General features: G+C 57.7%; 1 protein-coding gene across 6 annotated transcripts in view; it reads left to right on the top strand.

Moving 5' to 3' along the window:
• AP2A2 (adaptor related protein complex 2 subunit alpha 2) overlaps positions 1-6,610 on the top strand; it is a 67,349-nt gene extending 60,739 nt beyond the window's left edge. For 4 of the 6 annotated variants that reach the window (XM_081275025.1, XM_081275024.1, XM_081275027.1 and 1 more), the window contains 6 exons: positions 1,871-1,962; positions 3,239-3,360; positions 4,089-4,205; positions 4,317-4,386; positions 4,466-4,600; positions 4,971-6,610. In XM_081275025.1, the coding sequence (XP_081131151.1) occupies positions 1,871-1,962; positions 3,239-3,360; positions 4,089-4,205; positions 4,317-4,386; positions 4,466-4,600; positions 4,971-5,048 (614 nt within the window). In that variant the 3' untranslated portion in view covers positions 5,049-6,610. Of the gene's footprint in view, positions 1-1,870; positions 1,963-3,238; positions 3,361-4,088; positions 4,206-4,316; positions 4,387-4,465; positions 4,601-4,970 lie in introns of those variants that run through there. The other 2 variants (XR_014019730.1, XR_014019731.1) reach the window with 2 other exon arrangements.
• Positions 6,611-17,791: the final 11,181 nt, after the last annotated feature.

The following is a 17,791-nucleotide window of genomic DNA, read 5'->3' as shown; positions in this document are numbered from 1 at the left end:
CAACATCTTTGTTTGTATGTGGTGCTGAGGATCGAACCCGGGCTGCACGCATGGCATGCCAGGCGAGCGCGCTACCGCTTGAGCCACATCGCCAGCCCCATTATTCATTTATTTTTATGTGGTGCTGAGGATTGAACCCAGGGCCTCACAGGTGCTAGGTGAGCGCTCTACCACTGAGCCACAACCCCAGCCCCCACTTACCAATTTTTATATGGAAAAAGAAAAGTTTTGAGTCTAAAAGGAAAAAATATACCCATCAAATCTATGGGGCTGCTGAAGTGGCCCCTATGGGATGTGCTGTCCCACCTCCCACCCAGGGAGCCCCTCGAGCAGGAGTGTAGGGAGGAAGGGAAACACGCCTCTCCTGCTGGTCCTGGTGGGGGCGGGCAGGGCTCTGCAGGTGCTGTGGTGAGCAGGCCTCCTGCTCCTGTGACCAAGGTCCTAGCCTCTGGCTATGATGACTCTGCCTGGCCTTGATTTACTTTTTGGTTTGTGCAGGGGTGACACCTGCCGGATTGCACTCGACTAAAACACTCAGGGTCACTCCAGGGGAACTGGGCTGCGCGAAATAACCACACGAGACAGAAATACCTTTTTCTTTGGGGGTGCTGTGATGGCTCTTCTGACCTTAAGGGTCTGTAGAGAGAGAGCGCACGTGCTCGCCCCTTTTACTGAGGAGAAGCCATTCATATGAGGCAAGGGGTCAGGTTTCAAGGGGCTGAGTCTAGCTTCATGATGTCTGTTGTCAGCAAGTTGACTGATATCTAGCAAGGCCACACCCAAGGACAGAGTAAGAGAAGAGGACACACAAAGGGTGTTTCCATGGAACATTCTATCCCAAACAGGGCAAGGGGTAAAATTACAAAGGAACAGGTGAGCATAGCTCCACCCATGGGGATGTAGGAAGGCACGTCCATTAGTCGCTTGCGCCCTAAAGATCAGGGCTACTATCTGGGTTACCTAGGCAACCAGATCACAGAGTGACAGACGATGCCACACCAATCTAGAAGAGGAGACAAATGTGGTCATGTGCTAGTTGGCCTCCCACAGACAGCAAAATACTTGTCTTCTCAGAAACTTTGGGGCTTACATTTCTTTATGAACTGAAAGGGTGGAAATCCCACTGAGACCTCTGGGAGGGTGCTGGTGCTCTAGTTGGTTGGCAAAGAGCAGCAGCTGACTGACTGGCACGGTGGTCTGTGGTGGGGCAGGCTCAGTGTGCATGTTTGAAGGACAGTCCCTACATGGCCAGCACTGGCTCTGGGCCATCCAGTGGGTCCAGACCCAGCCAGGCCTTCCCAGAGGGGCTAAGCGGGGTCTGAATGCTGCTGGGCTGTTGTGACCGGGACCCTGCACAGGGCCCTGCAGCACTGCTGGTGTGAGTGGTGCCTCCCAGCCTGGCCCCCCGGGCCCTCCCTGCACAGGTGTCAGGAGCTGTCAGATGACTCGGACATGCTGCTGAGGGGGTGGAGAGTAGTGCGGCTTCTGGCTTTGGCATGCCATCATTTTTCTTTCTTGGTATCAAGAATTGAACCCAGGGATGTTTTACTACTGAGCCACGTCCACAGTCCTTTTAATTTTTTGAGATGGGGTCTCCTTAAGTGACAGAGGTCCCCCCCCCTACCTCCCCCCTCCACTGGGCTGGCCTTGAGCTTATGATCCTCTTGCCTCAGCCTCCCCAGTCACTGGGGGTACAAACCTGTGCCACTGTGCCTGGCTACATGCCCTTTAAAATCAGTGAAAACGTTAATTTTAGCAATAGCTTTTGTCATGGCAGTTAGCTTTGATTCAGCCGGGGCTTACAGGGGCCCTTGGTTTTCACTGTAAATATGCAGACCAAGTGCGCGACTCAGTTGTTTTTGTTTTCTAGGCCGGATGTTCATATTTTATGGTAACAAGACTTCCACGCAGTTCTTGAACTTCACTCCAACTCTCATCTGTGCAGATGACCTGCAGTCTAATATCCTCGGTACAACCTGGGCCTCAGACACTGACAGACAGGTGGCCATCTAGGGTTTAGCTGGACCTTGGAGGAATTTGCTTTTGGTCATGATAGCAAGGTGTTTCCAAGTAGGCAGGCCGGTGGCCCCTGCAGGGTGGCCTCTGGTGTGCCTCAGACAGTGCGCCTGTCCGCCCCCCATCTGCTGCCTTTCCTGGCTCGTTCTGTCCTCTGGAGTCATTGGTGAGTCCCCACTGAGTGGTGCTCCTTGCCCTACGACGCCTGCAGCAGGCCTATTTCTATTGAGAGCAGGGTGTGTGGGGAGTCGCCACTCAGGGACAGGTCTACAGTCTGAACAGGGCGCACGGGGCACCTCCCTGGGGGACCCGGTCAGATGGGTGGAACTGAGCTCCTCTCCACCTGAGATCTACATGTGTTTTTAGAGAGATACTAACACACACTCTTGAAACTGATCCAGAATAGATATTAAACACACAGATGCAGAGTCTGCTGCACTGAGTCTTTGTCCAAGATCAGGAGTGAAGGCTTACACCTGCATGTCCCTCCCTAGGGCCTGCTGCGCTCTGAGGGGCCGTGGGGTGCTCCTGAGCCTGGAAGCCAAGTGGCCAGTGGGCTCAGGGTCCAGAGGGAAGGAGAGGCCTTCGTTCCGCCTCCAGACCCAGCTGGGTTGTGTGGGTGGCTTCTCAAGGGGCTTGCAGCACAGTAGCACCTGCTTGCTGACCGCACAGAGCTGCCCCAGGTGGTACAGTCACCTTACTAAGCCATGGGCACTGGCTTTTGCTGAGGGCAGCGGAACCACATGGTAGGATGAGCAGAGCAGTCAGTGGTCCTTTCCAGTGGCCTTGCAAGAGAAGGGAGTGGGCAGATGCGCAGCAGCCCTGGGCACTTGGGCCCGCTGTCCAGTCGCAGGCAGAAGGGCAGGTCTTGTGATGCTCCTGGCCTGAGCTCTGCAGTGTGGTGGGCATGCGCTACTTCCTGTCTGCCATATGCTTTTCAAATAGCTGAGGGTTAGAGATTAGGCTCTCAGTTATCTTACCAGTATCATCTGTATCCATCTATTTGTAAGCACAGACAAGTCACACAGTAGTGACCACAGGTCACTACTAGGAAAAAGTGGGTAACACCACACATGGAGTTCTGTCCTTAGGCTGCTTACTCTCTCACCCACCATCATCCCTTGAAATTTTTTATTTCCTGTAAGGGTAAGGGATCAGGGGTTTGCCCAGAGGGGCCCACTCTTCCAGACCTGTCTGAACTCCTTAACCTGCCTGCTCACATCTGAACCTACAGACCAAGCCTGTGGACCCGACTGTAGATGGAGGCGCACAGGTGCAGCAGGTGGTTAACATAGAGTGCGTGTCTGACTTCACAGAGGCACCTGTCCTCAACATTCAGTTCAGGTAGGAGTGAGCGTGGGCACCTGCCCATGTGCTGGGAGCACCCCCCCACCACGGGGGACACCCAGTCACCTGAGCTTTCCAGAGTATAGGAAGCTAGCCATGAGTACACCATGTAACACAGTGCCCTGAAGTCCCGAGTGCTGCTCTGTGGCCCAAGGGGATGCAGGGCCAGTCTGCAGTAGCTGACAGCTGGGCCCTGGGCACTGACTGCTGGGAAGGACAGCTGCAGAGGAGATGCTGGTGGCTCTCCAGACCCAGGCAGGGCTTTTTGTGCAGCTGCATGCAGACCCATCCTCTTGCAAGTACTACTGTGGAGTACCTGTGATTGTGGGTTCCCTGTAGGCCCGAGGCCAGTATGTTTGGAGAAGCACGTTTTCAAATTCTAGAAACAGTACTTAAATGCTTCTCTTCAGTCTTTCTGTGGGGAGATATCCCACCCTGACCACAGACACTGGTGCTCTGGAGGCAGATGAGAGGCAAGGGTGAGTGCTGGAGGCTGTCCTGCCAGCCCTGAGAAGGGCCGGTCCTCCCAACTCTGCTCCAGGCAGTGTGTGTGGCCCTGGCCTCACTTGTGCCAGCTGCCTCAGCAGGTGTATGGAGGGTTGGCTTGGCTCCTGCAGGAGCACTGTCCACCCTGCTGCTGGGGTGGCCTGGGTGGCTTCCCAAGCCCTAAGGCTGTGAAGCCAGGAACCCCGTCCCTTCCCTCTTGTCAACACGTCTGCTCATAGGTATGGTGGCACCTTCCAGAATGTGTCTGTCAAGCTACCCATCACGCTCAACAAATTTTTCCAGCCCACAGAAATGGCTTCTCAGGATTTCTTTCAACGTTGGAAGCAGTTGAGCAAGTGAGAGGGCTGTGCTTGGGGGTGGGGAGAGGATCAGGGGTCATTCAGTGGGTGGCCTGTTAGCCTCCAGTGTGTCTGCCAGCTCTGACAGCCCTCTGTGCCCTTCCTCAGCCCACAACAAGAGGTGCAGAACATTTTCAAAGCAAAGCATCCGATGGACACAGAAATCACGAAAGCAAAGGTAAAAAGGCTGTGGGTGGTGTCCCCAAGGCAGACACCATGGCAGGTGCCTTTCCTGACCCCTTCCTCCTTTTGGACAGATCATTGGATTTGGTTCTGCACTCCTCGAGGAAGTTGATCCCAATCCTGCGAATTTTGTGGGTGCTGGCATCATACATACCAGAACCACCCAGATCGGGTGCCTGCTGCGCTTGGAGCCCAATCTGCAAGCCCAGGTCAGGACTCCCGTGGGGGCGAGTGGAGACCTCGTGTGCCTGGGCCTGTCAGTGTGCATAGGCTTCCCGCCTCTCCATGGGCCCTGGCATGTGGGGCCCCATGCAAGTTCCGTGTTGCAGTTCAATCAGTGGTGCTTCCTCTTAGTCCTGAGCAGTGTCCTTCTGGCCGAGGGGCCCCAGTCTCTGTGTCCAGTTCTGCCGGGGGCACCTGTTGTCACTTCATGGGTGATCCCTGGAGAGCAGCTGCCCTTGGGAGGTGGAGGCCCACTGAGAGGAGCTGCTGCCTGCCGTCTGTTGCAGAGCCTGTGTCTGCTGCCTCAAGGAGCTGCGCGGGGCTTCGGTGTGCCGCTGACCTCTGTCTCTGTTTCAGATGTACCGGCTCACGCTGCGCACCAGCAAAGACACCGTCTCACAGAGGCTGTGTGAGCTGCTGTCAGAGCAGTTTTAATCCACGGGCAGAAGGTCTGGCTCGTATCTGTGCGTCTCTCCTCGTCTCTGCCATTTGTCTTCGTCACCATACGCAAACAAAACCCCATGTCTGAACATCACAGCACAAGGTGCCTCCAGGCCCGGCCCCTGGTCATCGCGAGACAGTGGGCACTGTTGGAGGAGGACTGCAGTGGGCCTGCCCCAGCAGGAGGGCCTCGGGCCCTGGGAATCAAGACAGCCCTGTGGTTCAGCCTACAAATTAAAGGGAAATAAGAAGTTTGAGTGGAAGTGGGGATTGTGTTGAGGTTTTGTCTGAGTGCCGCTGTTCTGTTGCAGACCTTCTCAGATTTTGGAGCAGCTGCACTGCTGTGCTTACAGGGCTACCCTGGGACTACCTGGCTGTGCTGGCGTGACCCACTCTGCGAGAGGAGTGTGGCTAACCCTGCAGGCTGGGCAGTGTTTGCACGGGGCTTGCTGAGGCACTGCCAGACGATTCCTGGGCGGGGTTGTAATTCAGGAGCTGGAAGCGTCTGTTTTGATGACTGTTGGCCAAACCAGGCACCTGCTGTCCTCAGCCAGCCCTGTCCACAGCACCGGTGTTCTTGAAGGGACTTCTGTGATGTGTTCTGTCTGACACCTTAGATCTGCACTTGGTGGGTGGAGGGATCCTGATGGCTCTGCAGGGTGTGACCATGGCTCATCTTGCAAGACTCTGCAGGGTGTGCCTGTCCTTCCTGCTGGTGCCCTTCACCTGTCAAGTGCACACTCCTAGGGCCTCAGTTGAGGCCGAGCGCTACAGACTGCACCTGTCCAGTCCTTGCTGGATGTGGGGGTGGAGGAGATTAAACTGGGGAGGACAACAGCCCTGGATGTTGCCGTGCTGAGGGAGCGCCAGGTCTGCTGGCCACATGTCCCCAGCCCTCACAGGTGTCCCTGCACATGCTTGCAAGGTAGGATGTGGATGGGGCAGAGAGGCTCCAGGTGTGCCCTGCGATGGCTCCGAGGGTCAGCACACAGGGGCCAGGCAGGTTTGTCTGAGCACACTTGAGCCCAGAGCACCTGAGGAGACACAAGAAAGGCAGGACCCACTGTCACTCCCTTGATGTCCAGACACTGGGCATGGCAATGGCCCTTTGGCTCAGTTTCTGGCCATCATCCTGCCATCCTGGGTCTTAGGGACAGCTACAGGGTGGCCTTCAGAGTACCCAGCTCCTCCTGTGCTGGTCTTGGTGTGTGTGTGCACCCCAAAGCTCCTGGTCTGCCCGAGATATGCCCCGGCCTCTGATGGGCTTTGCTGCAGGTGATGGCCTGGCTGGCCAGGGCGAGCCTCTGCATCCTCTTATTCCAGCTGCTGGACAGAGTGACAGTCCTTGATGCGTAGTCCACACACTGCATGTGGACCGCAGGGCCCATGACCATGGCTCCTGTGCATGGGCAGCCAGGTAGTGGTTTCTGGGCAACAAGTCTCCCTGGCATAGGAAGGGCTGCTGAGGCACAGGCCTGCCCTCTGTGCTGTCCCAGGGGTGTCCATCTGTGCATTGTGCTCCTTTTCAAAGAAAAATAAACGCTAGTACAGTTGGATGCGTGTGTTGTCTTTTGGGCAGTGTCCTGTGGGCATTGTGGGTGCTGGCACCAAGCACCTGGAGTACCATCTGCCTGTGCCACCTGTCCTTCAGCTTTAGGACAGTCTCTGGGCCTGGGCAGTGCTGGACAGTACCTCACAACACCACAAAGCACCTTTGCTCTGATGGCATGACTCTGGGTATGGCCAGGTCTGCCTAGGCTCCCTGCTTCAGTGGATGCTGGGCTGTGGCTCCTTGGAGGTCCTGGCCTTGGAGGCCTCTGGTCTAAGTGCAAAGGAGGTATGGGCCCAAGGGTTCTTTCCTGCTGAGCTGCCTGTGGGGTGAGGTTGCCCCTGCCCGGGATCCTATAGCCCGGCAGGGATGGTGCTAGAGGGACCCAGAGGGTGGTAGCCTCACCAGGGGCTTGCGCAGAGTTTTGGGTGGGGGCACGGCCAGTGGTGGTGGCCTTTCCTCTCCAAGCCCCACCCGGCGGCAGCCCCACCCAGCCCCGGTCCTGTGCCCACCGTGTAGGTTCACCCAGGGAGAGGCCTGAGGGAGTTGGGGATGGCACAGTGGCACTCATGGATCAGCCTCTGCCTGGACAAGATCCAGTTTATTTGGAATCAACTCTGGTGGGTGACAGCCTCCTCTGAGGATGTGGGTTCTGGCGGCAGCCATCTTGCACAGCTGGGTGCCACTGTGTTGCACCTGCCTGTCACCCTGACTGGGGATATCCCTCTCTGCTGTATTTCGTGCTTACCTGGCCTTTCGTTCTCCTTGTCCCTGTCCAGGTACCCACACCCGCCATGTCCCCCCAGCAGCCCTGCTGGAGCAGCCTCCTCCCTGGCATCTGCTCCTGGGTTGTTTTCTCTGCAAGATTCTGCCACCAAAGGCTGGGAGGCTGTGTGCGTGGCAGACGCTGCGATCAGCACGTGCCCATGTCACACCCCCACTCTGGGTTGGGTCAGCAGGAGGTGGATGGTCAGGGCTCCTTCCCAGCAGCTTCTTCCCTGCAGTGGCCTCAGGTGAGCCACCTCCGAGGGCTCGTGGAGTCCAGATCTATGTCCAGGAAAGAGGCTGCTGGACAAATCCAGAGGAGGAGTGTGGTGGCATCTGTCCTGTTCTTGGCCTGCGACCTTTTGTGCGTGGGAGACCAGGCAGCTCCTCTAGTCTTTGCAGTGCGAGAGTTTGCACACACAGCTACTGAACACCTGCAAGGTGAGCTTCAGCTGCTGGCCTGGTGCGTTGGGGTCTGGACAGGGCAGTAGGAGCTGTTTCTTGTAGGAGTTGAGCGGGTAGCAGCAGCTACACTGAGCATCCACCTGCTGGGTGGTGATGTTGAAGCTGCCAAGAAGCAGACAAGCAGAGGGTCAGGGCAGCACCTCTCCCCTGAGGAGCAGCAGGACCCCAAGCCGTTTGCAGGCCAGACCTTTAAGAGCCTTCCCTTTCCTGCTGACTCCTGCTCACAGGCACAAGGCAAGTTCGACTTTGAGCATGGAGCAGGCTGCCTGGACCCCGTGGACTGGGACAAGGCAGCACTGCGAGGACCCGACAGCCTGGCAACTTGCTGTGGGTCTTGACCCAGCCAGGAAGGTTGGCTCCCAGGGGCTCACCTGACGGAAGAGGCACAAGCACCCTCGCAGCGGGTCAGGGTCACGTTTGCTGTGCACCCCTGGTAGGTGATTTCCTGTTCATGTTCCTGCACACTGCAGGCTCCTGGGGGCCAAGAGGCAAGAGTTAAGTGGACAGTGAGATGAATGCTCCCACCAGAGCAGGGCCACTGAGCTGAGCACAGCTGCATAAGCAGACTGGTTCTGGAGAAGCTTGGAGAAGCCTGAAGACTTACAGGCCCCACTGTGGCCCCCACAGCTCAGACCAGGCTCTGTATGGGGACAAAGGCTGGCAGCCTCTTATTCCTGGCTTTTCTGAAGGACCTGGCAGTGAGCTGGGCCCCAGAGGAACCTAAGTGAGACCCGGCTCTCACCACCTCCCTTCCTATGCCCCAGACGTGGCCTGTGGCCATAGGTGTCTCAGGACCTGCTGAGGGCCAAGGAGAGTGTTTCAGAGTCTCCAAAAGGGGACTCCCCACACCAGGACTGGGGGAGGGGAAGCAGAGCAGGCCCCTTGGCCTGGGTTTCTAGGAGGGGTGTGGTGTGAGGACCAGGACACCTGGTCAGATGGTGGTGATGCTGCAGCACAGCCCAGGGTGCGCTGGTATAGAGGACAGGCATACCAACACATTAAAAAAAAAAGTTTGTGGCAGACTGGATGTTCTGCCCCGTGTTTCTTTCCCTCACCTCCACCAAATTGGTTCTGTCACCCACCACACCCAGCTTCTCCTGCACCAGCTGAGGAAGGAGGGGCTCACGGCCCAGTTTGCCGAGCCCCAGCAGCCTACTCCTGTTCCTCTGTTCTGCTTCCTGATGCTACTTCCACGGGAAAGAGCCTGTGCCCAAGTCCTTATCTCACATGGTGAGAAGCCCTCACACACAGCAGAATGTGAAGCTCAGAGTTGGCGAGAAGGAACTGCTGGGGGACGACATGCCAGGGCAGCCTGGCTCCAAGAACATGTTCAACAGGGGGAATACTTCCAGGGAAGGAAGGGCATACCCAGAACACAAGGTGGATGTGGATAGCTCTTGCTGCATGGCATGGCCTGTGCTTGCTCTGCAGGGAACCCTGGCACTTCGTGGGCAGGAGGGCAGCTGGAAGCAGCAGCTCACACAGAGTGCCTGCATTAAACGGCAGCCCTGGTCTCCAGGCCCACTCAGCCTCCCGCAGGTCAGGGAGGTGCATACTTGTGGTGGACTTTGCTTTCCTCTCTAACTCAAGGAGGTCATGTTCCTTGAGCTCAGGGACCCCTGCTATTTCACACCCTCTGAGCTTCCCAAGAGTCAGCTGTGGAAGGCTGCTTGGGGAGAGATGTCAGCCTGAAAAGAGAGGTCAAGACTGCAGAGGGACATGCAGCAGAGGCCCAGGGTGTGAAAAATGCCTCTGATGCTGGTATGAGACATGGGCAAGGAAGCACCAGTTTCATCCAGACTGGCGATTGCACAGGGGGTGCTCAGGAGAGGAGAAAAGAATGGGGCTTGGGACAGGCACAAGGGCAGTGGGCAGCATGGAGGAATGGTGGGATGAGGGAAGGCAGTGTGCACGAGGGGCAGCACAGCGCTGTTGGGAGAAGAGGCAGGCCTGGAATGCAGCCCTGAGCCAATGGGGGCCACAGAGATGCACTTACCATGAGAGGAGGCTGAGGGGGCCACCCAGGAGGGGGTGGCTGGGGGGAAGGTAGAGGAGCTTCCGTGCGAAGTTATGTAGCTGGACAGGAGCATGGATGTCAGCAGCCTGGAGGTACCAGGAGGACTGCTGGTCAGGTTGGTAGTAGGAGAAACTTTTGAGCTTGTCATCCCCAAGGTTGAAGACACAAGGCCTGGCATGGAGGCTTGGGTGGTAAGAGAAGTAAGCTGGGAGGTGGTGGACTGTGAGAAGGCAGAGGAAGGGGAGGCACTGGGTGTAATCCTGGACGTGGAAGGGAAGCCTGGGCTGGAGTTTGGCACCTGAGCTGGCGTGGCAGATGTGTGGACAGCTGGCAGGGTGGGCAGAGCAGAGTCAGGGGAAGAGGAGTTTAAAAGAGGTAAAAGGGAAGTGTTAACAGGACTGGAGGTTGGGGTGGGGAGGAGAGAGACAGAAGGAGAAGGGAAATGGGACCCACTCGTAGATGCAGTGGGAAACAGAGCAGGAGGGATGGAACTGCTGGTGGGTGCATACAGCGGGGGAGCAGTGGGGGAGGTTGAAGGGACTGAGGTGGACGAGGTGGTAAGAGGAGATCTCGGTGACGGCAAGGCGGAAATGGGAGAGGAAGAGGTTGGAAAAGAAGTAGGCAGGGAGGATGTGGATGAGGCCTTGGGCAAAAGTGTGGAAGGATGTGTAGTCTCTACAGAAACAGACGTGGTGAAAAGACTATGGAGTGCAGACGGTGAGGCTGCGGGGGACAGAGTAGAACTGGAGGTAGAAATGGAGGACAAGGGAGAAGAAGAGCTCCGCAAATGAAACGACGTTCTGGCAGTGTGGAAAGACCAGTGGGCCTGTGTGGAGGCCCAGGTAGACGTGGTCATCAGTGGTGAAGTGCTTCTGGGTCCAGTAGGCTTGACGGCTGTGGTTGAAAGACTGGTGTCCATGGGCCTTGGGATGGAGGTGCTCCATAACAGCTCTGGGCTGGACGGGCTGGTGAGGATCTGAGAAGTTGGTGTGAGAGAGATGGTGGACAGCGTGGTACCCAGAGAGGTAACTGAGGACTTGTGGCCAGTTGCAGTTGGATATGCACTTGTGGTCTGGAGGGACGTTCCTGAGAGGGGCACGGAATGCTGGAGAGTGGTGGAGGCAGAGGCCGGGTATGGAGACGGAGAGGTCCTGAAGGTGTGTGTACTGGTGTGAGTGGCAGAGGAGGTGTGGGCCACAGGACTTCGAGTTTGTCTGTGGGTGGGTGTGGTGATGATGCTGGTGGACAGGGGTGATGTGGATTCCATGTAGGGCGAGGAGGAGAGGTGTGACAGGGAGGAAGCAGAGGTTCCTTGAGTGACGACGGAACTGCGGGCTTGTGTGGAGGCCCTGGAAGACGTGGTCCTCTGCGCTGCACTGCTTGTGGGTCCAGTGGACTGGAAGGCTGTAGTTGAAAGACTGGAGCCCATTAACCTGGGGGAGGAAGCGCTCCATAACAGTTCAGGGTTGGTGGGCTGGTGAGTAGGGGATGTGAGAGGAATGGTGGAGAGTGTGGGGAGCAGAGACGTAGGTGAGGTCGGGGGCCCCGTGGGAGTTGGAAATGTGCTGCTGGTCTTGAGGGACGTTGCAGTGAGGTGGATGGAAGGGCGGGCCGTGGTGGAGGCAGACGTGGTGTACAAGGAGTGAGAGGTCGATGGGATTTGTTGAGTGCTGAGAAGGGTCTCGGAGGTGAGTCCCATCGCACTCATGGTTTGCTTGATGGTGGTGGCAGGAGGTAACGTGCTTTTCAAGTAAGTAGTGGTGGATGGGAAGGAGAGAGGTGCCGTGGAGGTTCTGGAAGTGGTGACGGAGAGGTTGGCTCGGGTCGTGGCCCTGGCAGATGTGGTTACCAGTGGTGCAGTGCTTGTGGGTCCAGAGGCCTTGACTGTTGTGGTTGAAAGACTGGAGCCTGTTGACCTCCGGGAGGAGGTGCTCCTAGGAACATCAGGGCTGGAGGGGCTGGGGATGCTCTGAGAAGATGGTGTGAGAGATCCAGGGGACAGTGTGGTAACCAGGGGGGAAGGTGAGGTGTTGGGAGTAGTGGGTGATGGATATGGGCTGGTGGTCCTGAGGGGCGAAGCTGTGAGGTCAGGGGACGGGTGAGCAGTGGTGGAGGCAGACAAGGTGTGTGAAGACTGAGAGGTCCGTGAGGTTTGTGTACTGGTGTGAGTGGCAGAGGAGGTGTGGGCCACCGGGGTCCCCGTTTGTGTATTGGTGGTTGTGGGTGTGATGTTGGTGGACAGGGGTGATGTGGGTTTGGGATGTGGGGAGGAGGAAAGGTGTGACAGGGAGGCAGGGGAGGTTGTGGAAGTGAAGAAGGACCTGTGGGAGGCACTGGTAGACGTAGTGATCAGGGGAGAGGTGTAGGTGGGTCCAGTGGCCGTGACCACTGTGGTTGAAAGAGTGGTGGTCATTGGACTTGGGTGGGAGCTTTCTTCGGGGACCTGTGTACTGGATTGTGCGTTGAGGGTCTGAGAGGTTGGTGTGAGAGAGAGGGTGGAGAGTGTGGGGAGCAGAGACGTAGGTGAGGTCGGGGGCCCCGTGGGAGTTGGAAATGTGCTGCTGGTCTTGAGGGACGTTGCAGTGAGGTGGATGGAAGGGCGGGCCGTGGTGGAGGCAGACGTGGTGTACAAGGAGTGAGAGGTCGATGGGATTTGTTGAGTGCTGAGAAGGGTCTCGGAGGTGAGTCCCATCGCACTCATGGTTTGCTTGATGGTGGTGGCAGGAGGTAACGTGCTTTTCAAGTAAGTAGTGGTGGATGGGAAGGAGAGAGGTGCCGTGGAGGTTCTGGAAGTGGTGACGGAGAGGTTGGCTCGGGTCGTGGCCCTGGCAGATGTGGTTACCAGTGGTGCAGTGCTTGTGGGTCCAGAGGCCTTGACTGTTGTGGTTGAAAGACTGGAGCCTGTTGACCTCCGGGAGGAGGTGCTCCTAGGAACATCAGGGCTGGAGGGGCTGGGGATGCTCTGAGAAGATGGTGTGAGAGATCCAGGGGACAGTGTGGAAACCAGGGGGGAAGGTGAGGTGTTGGGAGTAGTAGGTGGTGGATATGGGCTGGTGGTCCTGAGGGGCGAAGCTGTGAGGTCAGGGGACGGGTGAGCAGTGGTGGAGGCAGAGGAGGTGTGTGAAGCCTGGGAGGTCCGTGGCATGTGTGGAGTGCTGTGCGGGGACAGGGAGGTCAGTGCCTCAGGGCTCCATGTTTGTGTGCTGGTGGTGGCAATAGGTAATGTGGATTTTGTGTGTGGAGTGGACGTAGGGTGTGGGAGAGGGGCAGGAGAGGTCCTGAAGGTGCTGATGAAGCTGGGGGCCTGTGTGGAGGCCCTGGTAGATGTGGTCATCAGTGGTAGAGTGGCTGTGGGTCCTGTGGGCTTGGCGGTTGTGGTTGTTGGACCGGAACCAATGTGCCTTGGGGTGGAGGTGCTCCAAAGCACTTCTGGGCTGGAGGGGCTGCTGAGGCTCTGAGGAGTTGGTGTGAGAGAACGGGTGGACAATGGGGAAGCCCGAGAGGTAAGTGAGGTCTGGGGACCGGGTGGAGTTGGATATGCGCTGGTGATCTGGACGGATGTTCCTGGGACGGACACGGAGGGGTGGGCAGTGTTGGAGGCAGACGCGGTGTTTGAAGACTGAGAGGTCCGTGAGGTTTGTGTACTGGTTTGAGTGGCAGAGGAGGTGTGGGCCACCGGGGTCCCCGTTTGTGTATTGGTGGTTGTGGGTGTGATGTTGGTGGACAGGGGTGATGTGGGTTTGGGATGTGGGGAGGAGGAAAGGTGTGACAGGGAGGCAGGGGAGGTTGTGGAAGTGAAGAAGGACCTGTGGGAGGCACTGGTAGACGTAGTGATCAGGGGAGAGGTGTAGGTGGGTCCAGTGGCCCTGACCACTGTGGTTGAAAGAGTGGTGGTCATTGGACTTGGGTGGGAGCTTTCTTCGGGGACCTGTGTACTGGATTGTGCGTTGAGGGTCTGAGAGGTTGGTGTGAGAGAGAGGGTGGAGAGTGTGGGGAGCAGAGACGTAGGTGAGGTCGGGGGCCCCGTGGGAGTTGGAAATGTGCTGCTGGTCTTGAGGGACGTTGCAGTGAGGTGGATGGAAGGGCGGGCCGTGGTGGAGGCAGACGTGGTGTACAAGGAGTGAGAGGTCGATGGGATTTGTTGAGTGCTGAGAAGGGTCTCGGAGGTGAGTCCCATCGCACTCATGGTTTGCTTGATGGTGGTGGCAGGAGGTAACGTGCTTTTCAAGTAAGTAGTGGTGGATGGGAAGGAGAGAGGTGCCGTGGAGGTTCTGGAAGTGGTGACGGAGAGGTTGGCTCGGGTCGTGGCCCTGGCAGATGTGGTTACCAGTGGTGCAGTGCTTGTGGGTCCAGAGGCCTTGACTGTTGTGGTTGAAAGACTGGAGCCTGTTGACCTCCGGGAGGAGGTGCTCCTAGGAACATCAGGGCTGGAGGGGCTGGGGATGCTCTGAGAAGATGGTGTGAGAGATCCAGGGGACAGTGTGGAAACCAGGGGGGAAGGTGAGGTGTTGGGAGTAGTGGGTGATGGATATGGGCTGGTGGTCCTGAGGGGCGAAGCTGTGAGGTCAGGGGACGGGTGAGCAGTGGTGGAGGCAGACAAGGTGTGTGAAGACGGAGATGTCCGTGAGGTTTGTGTACTGGTGTGAGTGGCAGAGGAGGTGTGGGCCACCGGGGTCCCCGTTTGTGTATTGGTGGTTGTGGGTGTGATGTTGGTGGACAGGGGTGATGTGGGTTTGGGATGTGGGGAGGAGGAAAGGTGTGACAGGGAGGCAGGGGAGGTTGTGGAAGTGAGGAAGGACCTGTGGGAGGCACTGGTAGACGTAGTGATCAGGGGAGAGGTGTAGGTGGGTCCAGTGGCCCTGACCACTGTGGTTGAAAGAGTGGTGGTCATTGGACTTGGGTGGGAGCTTTCTTCGGGGACCTGTGTACTGGATTGTGCGTTGAGGGTCTGAGAGGTTGGTGTGAGAGAGAGGGTGGAGAGTGTGGGGAGCAGAGACGTAGGTGAGGTCGGGGGCCCCGTGGGAGTTGGAAATGTGCTGCTGGTCTTGAGGGACGTTGCAGTGAGGTGGATGGAAGGGCGGGCCGTGGTGGAGGCAGACGTGGTGTACAAGGAGTGAGAGGTCGATGGGATTTGTTGAGTGCTGAGAAGGGTCTCGGAGGTGAGTCCCATCGCACTCATGGTTTGCTTGATGGTGGTGGCAGGAGGTAACGTGCTTTTCAAGTAAGTAGTGGTGGATGGGAAGGAGAGAGGTGCCGTGGAGGTTCTGGAAGTGGTGACGGAGAGGTTGGCTCGGGTCGTGGCCCTGGCAGATGTGGTTACCAGTGGTGCAGTGCTTGTGGGTCCAGAGGCCTTGACTGTTGTGGTTGAAAGACTGGAGCCTGTTGACCTCCGGGAGGAGGTGCTCCTAGGAACATCAGGGCTGGAGGGGCTGGGGATGCTCTGAGAAGATGGTGTGAGAGATCCAGGGGACAGTGTGGAAACCAGGGGGGAAGGTGAGGTGTTGGGAGTAGTGGGTGATGGATATGGGCTGGTGGTCCTGAGGGGCGAAGCTGTGAGGTCAGGGGACGGGTGAGCAGTGGTGGAGGCAGAGGAGGTGTGTGAAGCCTGGGAGGTCCGTGGCATGTGTGGAGTGCTGTGCGGGGACAGGGAGGTCAGTGCCTCAGGGCTCCATGTTTGTGTGCTGGTGGTGGCAATAGGTAATGTGGATTTTGTGTGTGGAGTGGACGTAGGGTGTGGGAGAGGGGCAGGAGAGGTCCTGAAGGTGCTGATGAAGCTGGGGGCCTGTGTGGAGGCCCTGGTAGATGTGGTCATCAGTGGTAGCGTGGCTGTGGGTCCTGTGGGCTTGGCGGTTGTGGTTGTTGGACCGGAACCAATGTGCCTTGGGGTGGAGGTGCTCCAAAGCCCTTCTGGGCTGGAGGGGCTGCTGAGGCTCTGAGGAGTTGGTGTGAGAGAACGGGTGGACAATGGGGAAGCCCGAGAGGTAAGTGAGGTCTGGGGACCGGGTGGAGTTGGATATGCGCTGGTGATCTGGACGGATGTTCCTGGGAGGGACACGGAGGGGTGGGCAGTGTTGGAGGCAGACGCGGTGTTTGAAGACTGAGAGGTCCGTGAGGTTTGTGTACTGGTGTGAGTGGCAGAGGAGGTGTGGGCCACCGGGGTCCCCGTTTGTGTATTGGTGGTTGTGGGTGTGATGTTGGTGGACAGGGGTGATGTGGGTTTGGGATGTGGGGAGGAGGAAAGGTGTGACAGGGAGGCAGGGGAGGTTGTGGAAGTGAGGAAGGACCTGTGGGAGGCACTGGTAGACGTAGTGATCAGGGGAGAGGTGTAGGTGGGTCCAGTGGCCCTGACCACTGTGGTTGAAAGAGTGGTGGTCATTGGACTTGGGTGGGAGCTTTCTTCGGGGACCTGTGTACTGGATTGTGCGTTGAGGGTCTGAGAGGTTGGTGTGAGAGAGAGGGTGGAGAGTGTGGGGAGCAGAGACGTAGGTGAGGTCGGGGGCCCCGTGGGAGTTGGAAATGTGCTGCTGGTCTTGAGGGACGTTGCAGTGAGGTGGATGGAAGGGCGGGCCGTGGTGGAGGCAGACGTGGTGTACAAGGAGTGAGAGGTCGATGGGATTTGTTGAGTGCTGAGAAGGGTCTCGGAGGTGAGTCCCATCGCACTCATGGTTTGCTTGATGGTGGTGGCAGGAGGTAACGTGCTTTTCAAGTAAGTAGTGGTGGATGGGAAGGAGAGAGGTGCCGTGGAGGTTCTGGAAGTGGTGACGGAGAGGTTGGCTCGGGTCGTGGCCCTGGCAGATGTGGTTACCAGTGGTGCAGTGCTTGTGGGTCCAGAGGCCTTGACTGTTGTGGTTGAAAGACTGGAGCCTGTTGACCTCCGGGAGGAGGTGCTCCTAGGAACATCAGGGCTGGAGGGGCTGGGGATGCTCTGAGAAGATGGTGTGAGAGATCCAGGGGACAGTGTGGAAACCAGGGGGGAAGGTGAGGTGTTGGGAGTAGTGGGTGATGGATATGGGCTGGTGGTCCTGAGGGGCGAAGCTGTGAGGTCAGGGGACGGGTGAGCAGTGGTGGAGGCAGAGGAGGTGTGTGAAGCCTGGGAGGTCCGTGGCATGTGTGGAGTGCTGTGCGGGGACAGGGAGGTCAGTGCCTCAGGGCTCCATGTTTGTGTGCTGGTGGTGGCAATAGGTAATGTGGATTTTGTGTGTGGAGTGGACGTAGGGTGTGGGAGAGGGGCAGGAGAGGTCCTGAAGGTGCTGATGAAGCTGGGGGCCTGTGTGGAGGCCCTGGTAGATGTGGTCATCAGTGGTAGCGTGGCTGTGGGTCCTGTGGGCTTGGCGGTTGTGGTTGTTGGACCGGAACCAATGTGCCTTGGGGTGGAGGTGCTCCAAAGCCCTTCTGGGCTGGAGGGGCTGCTGAGGCTCTGAGGAGTTGGTGTGAGAGAACGGGTGGACAATGGGGAAGCCCGAGAGGTAAGTGAGGTCTGGGGACCGGGTGGAGTTGGATATGCGCTGGTGATCTGGACGGATGTTCCTGGGAGGGACACGGAGGGGTGGGCAGTGTTGGAGGCAGACGCGGTGTTTGAAGACTGAGAGGTCCGTGAGGTTTGTGTACTGGTGTGAGTGGCAGAGGAGGTGTGGGCCACCGGGGTCCCCGTTTGTGTATTGGTGGTTGTGGGTGTGATGTTGGTGGACAGGGGTGATGTGGGTTTGGGATGTGGGGAGGAGGAAAGGTGTGACAGGGAGGCAGGGGAGGTTGTGGAAGTGAGGAAGGACCTGTGGGAGGCACTGGTAGACGTAGTGATCAGGGGAGAGGTGTAGGTGGGTCCAGTGGCCCTGACCACTGTGGTTGAAAGAGTGGTGGTCATTGGACTTGGGTGGGAGCTTTCTTCGGGGACCTGTGTACTGGATTGTGCGTTGAGGGTCTGAGAGGTTGGTGTGAGAGAGA

This window comes from Spermophilus citellus (genome assembly GCF_964194105.1).
Source record: "Spermophilus citellus genome assembly, chromosome: 2".
Lineage (NCBI taxonomy): Eukaryota > Metazoa > Chordata > Mammalia > Rodentia > Sciuridae > Spermophilus > Spermophilus citellus.
The sequence above is the reverse complement of the archived record's forward strand: the minus strand, read 5'-3'. Positions and strand labels throughout refer to the sequence as shown.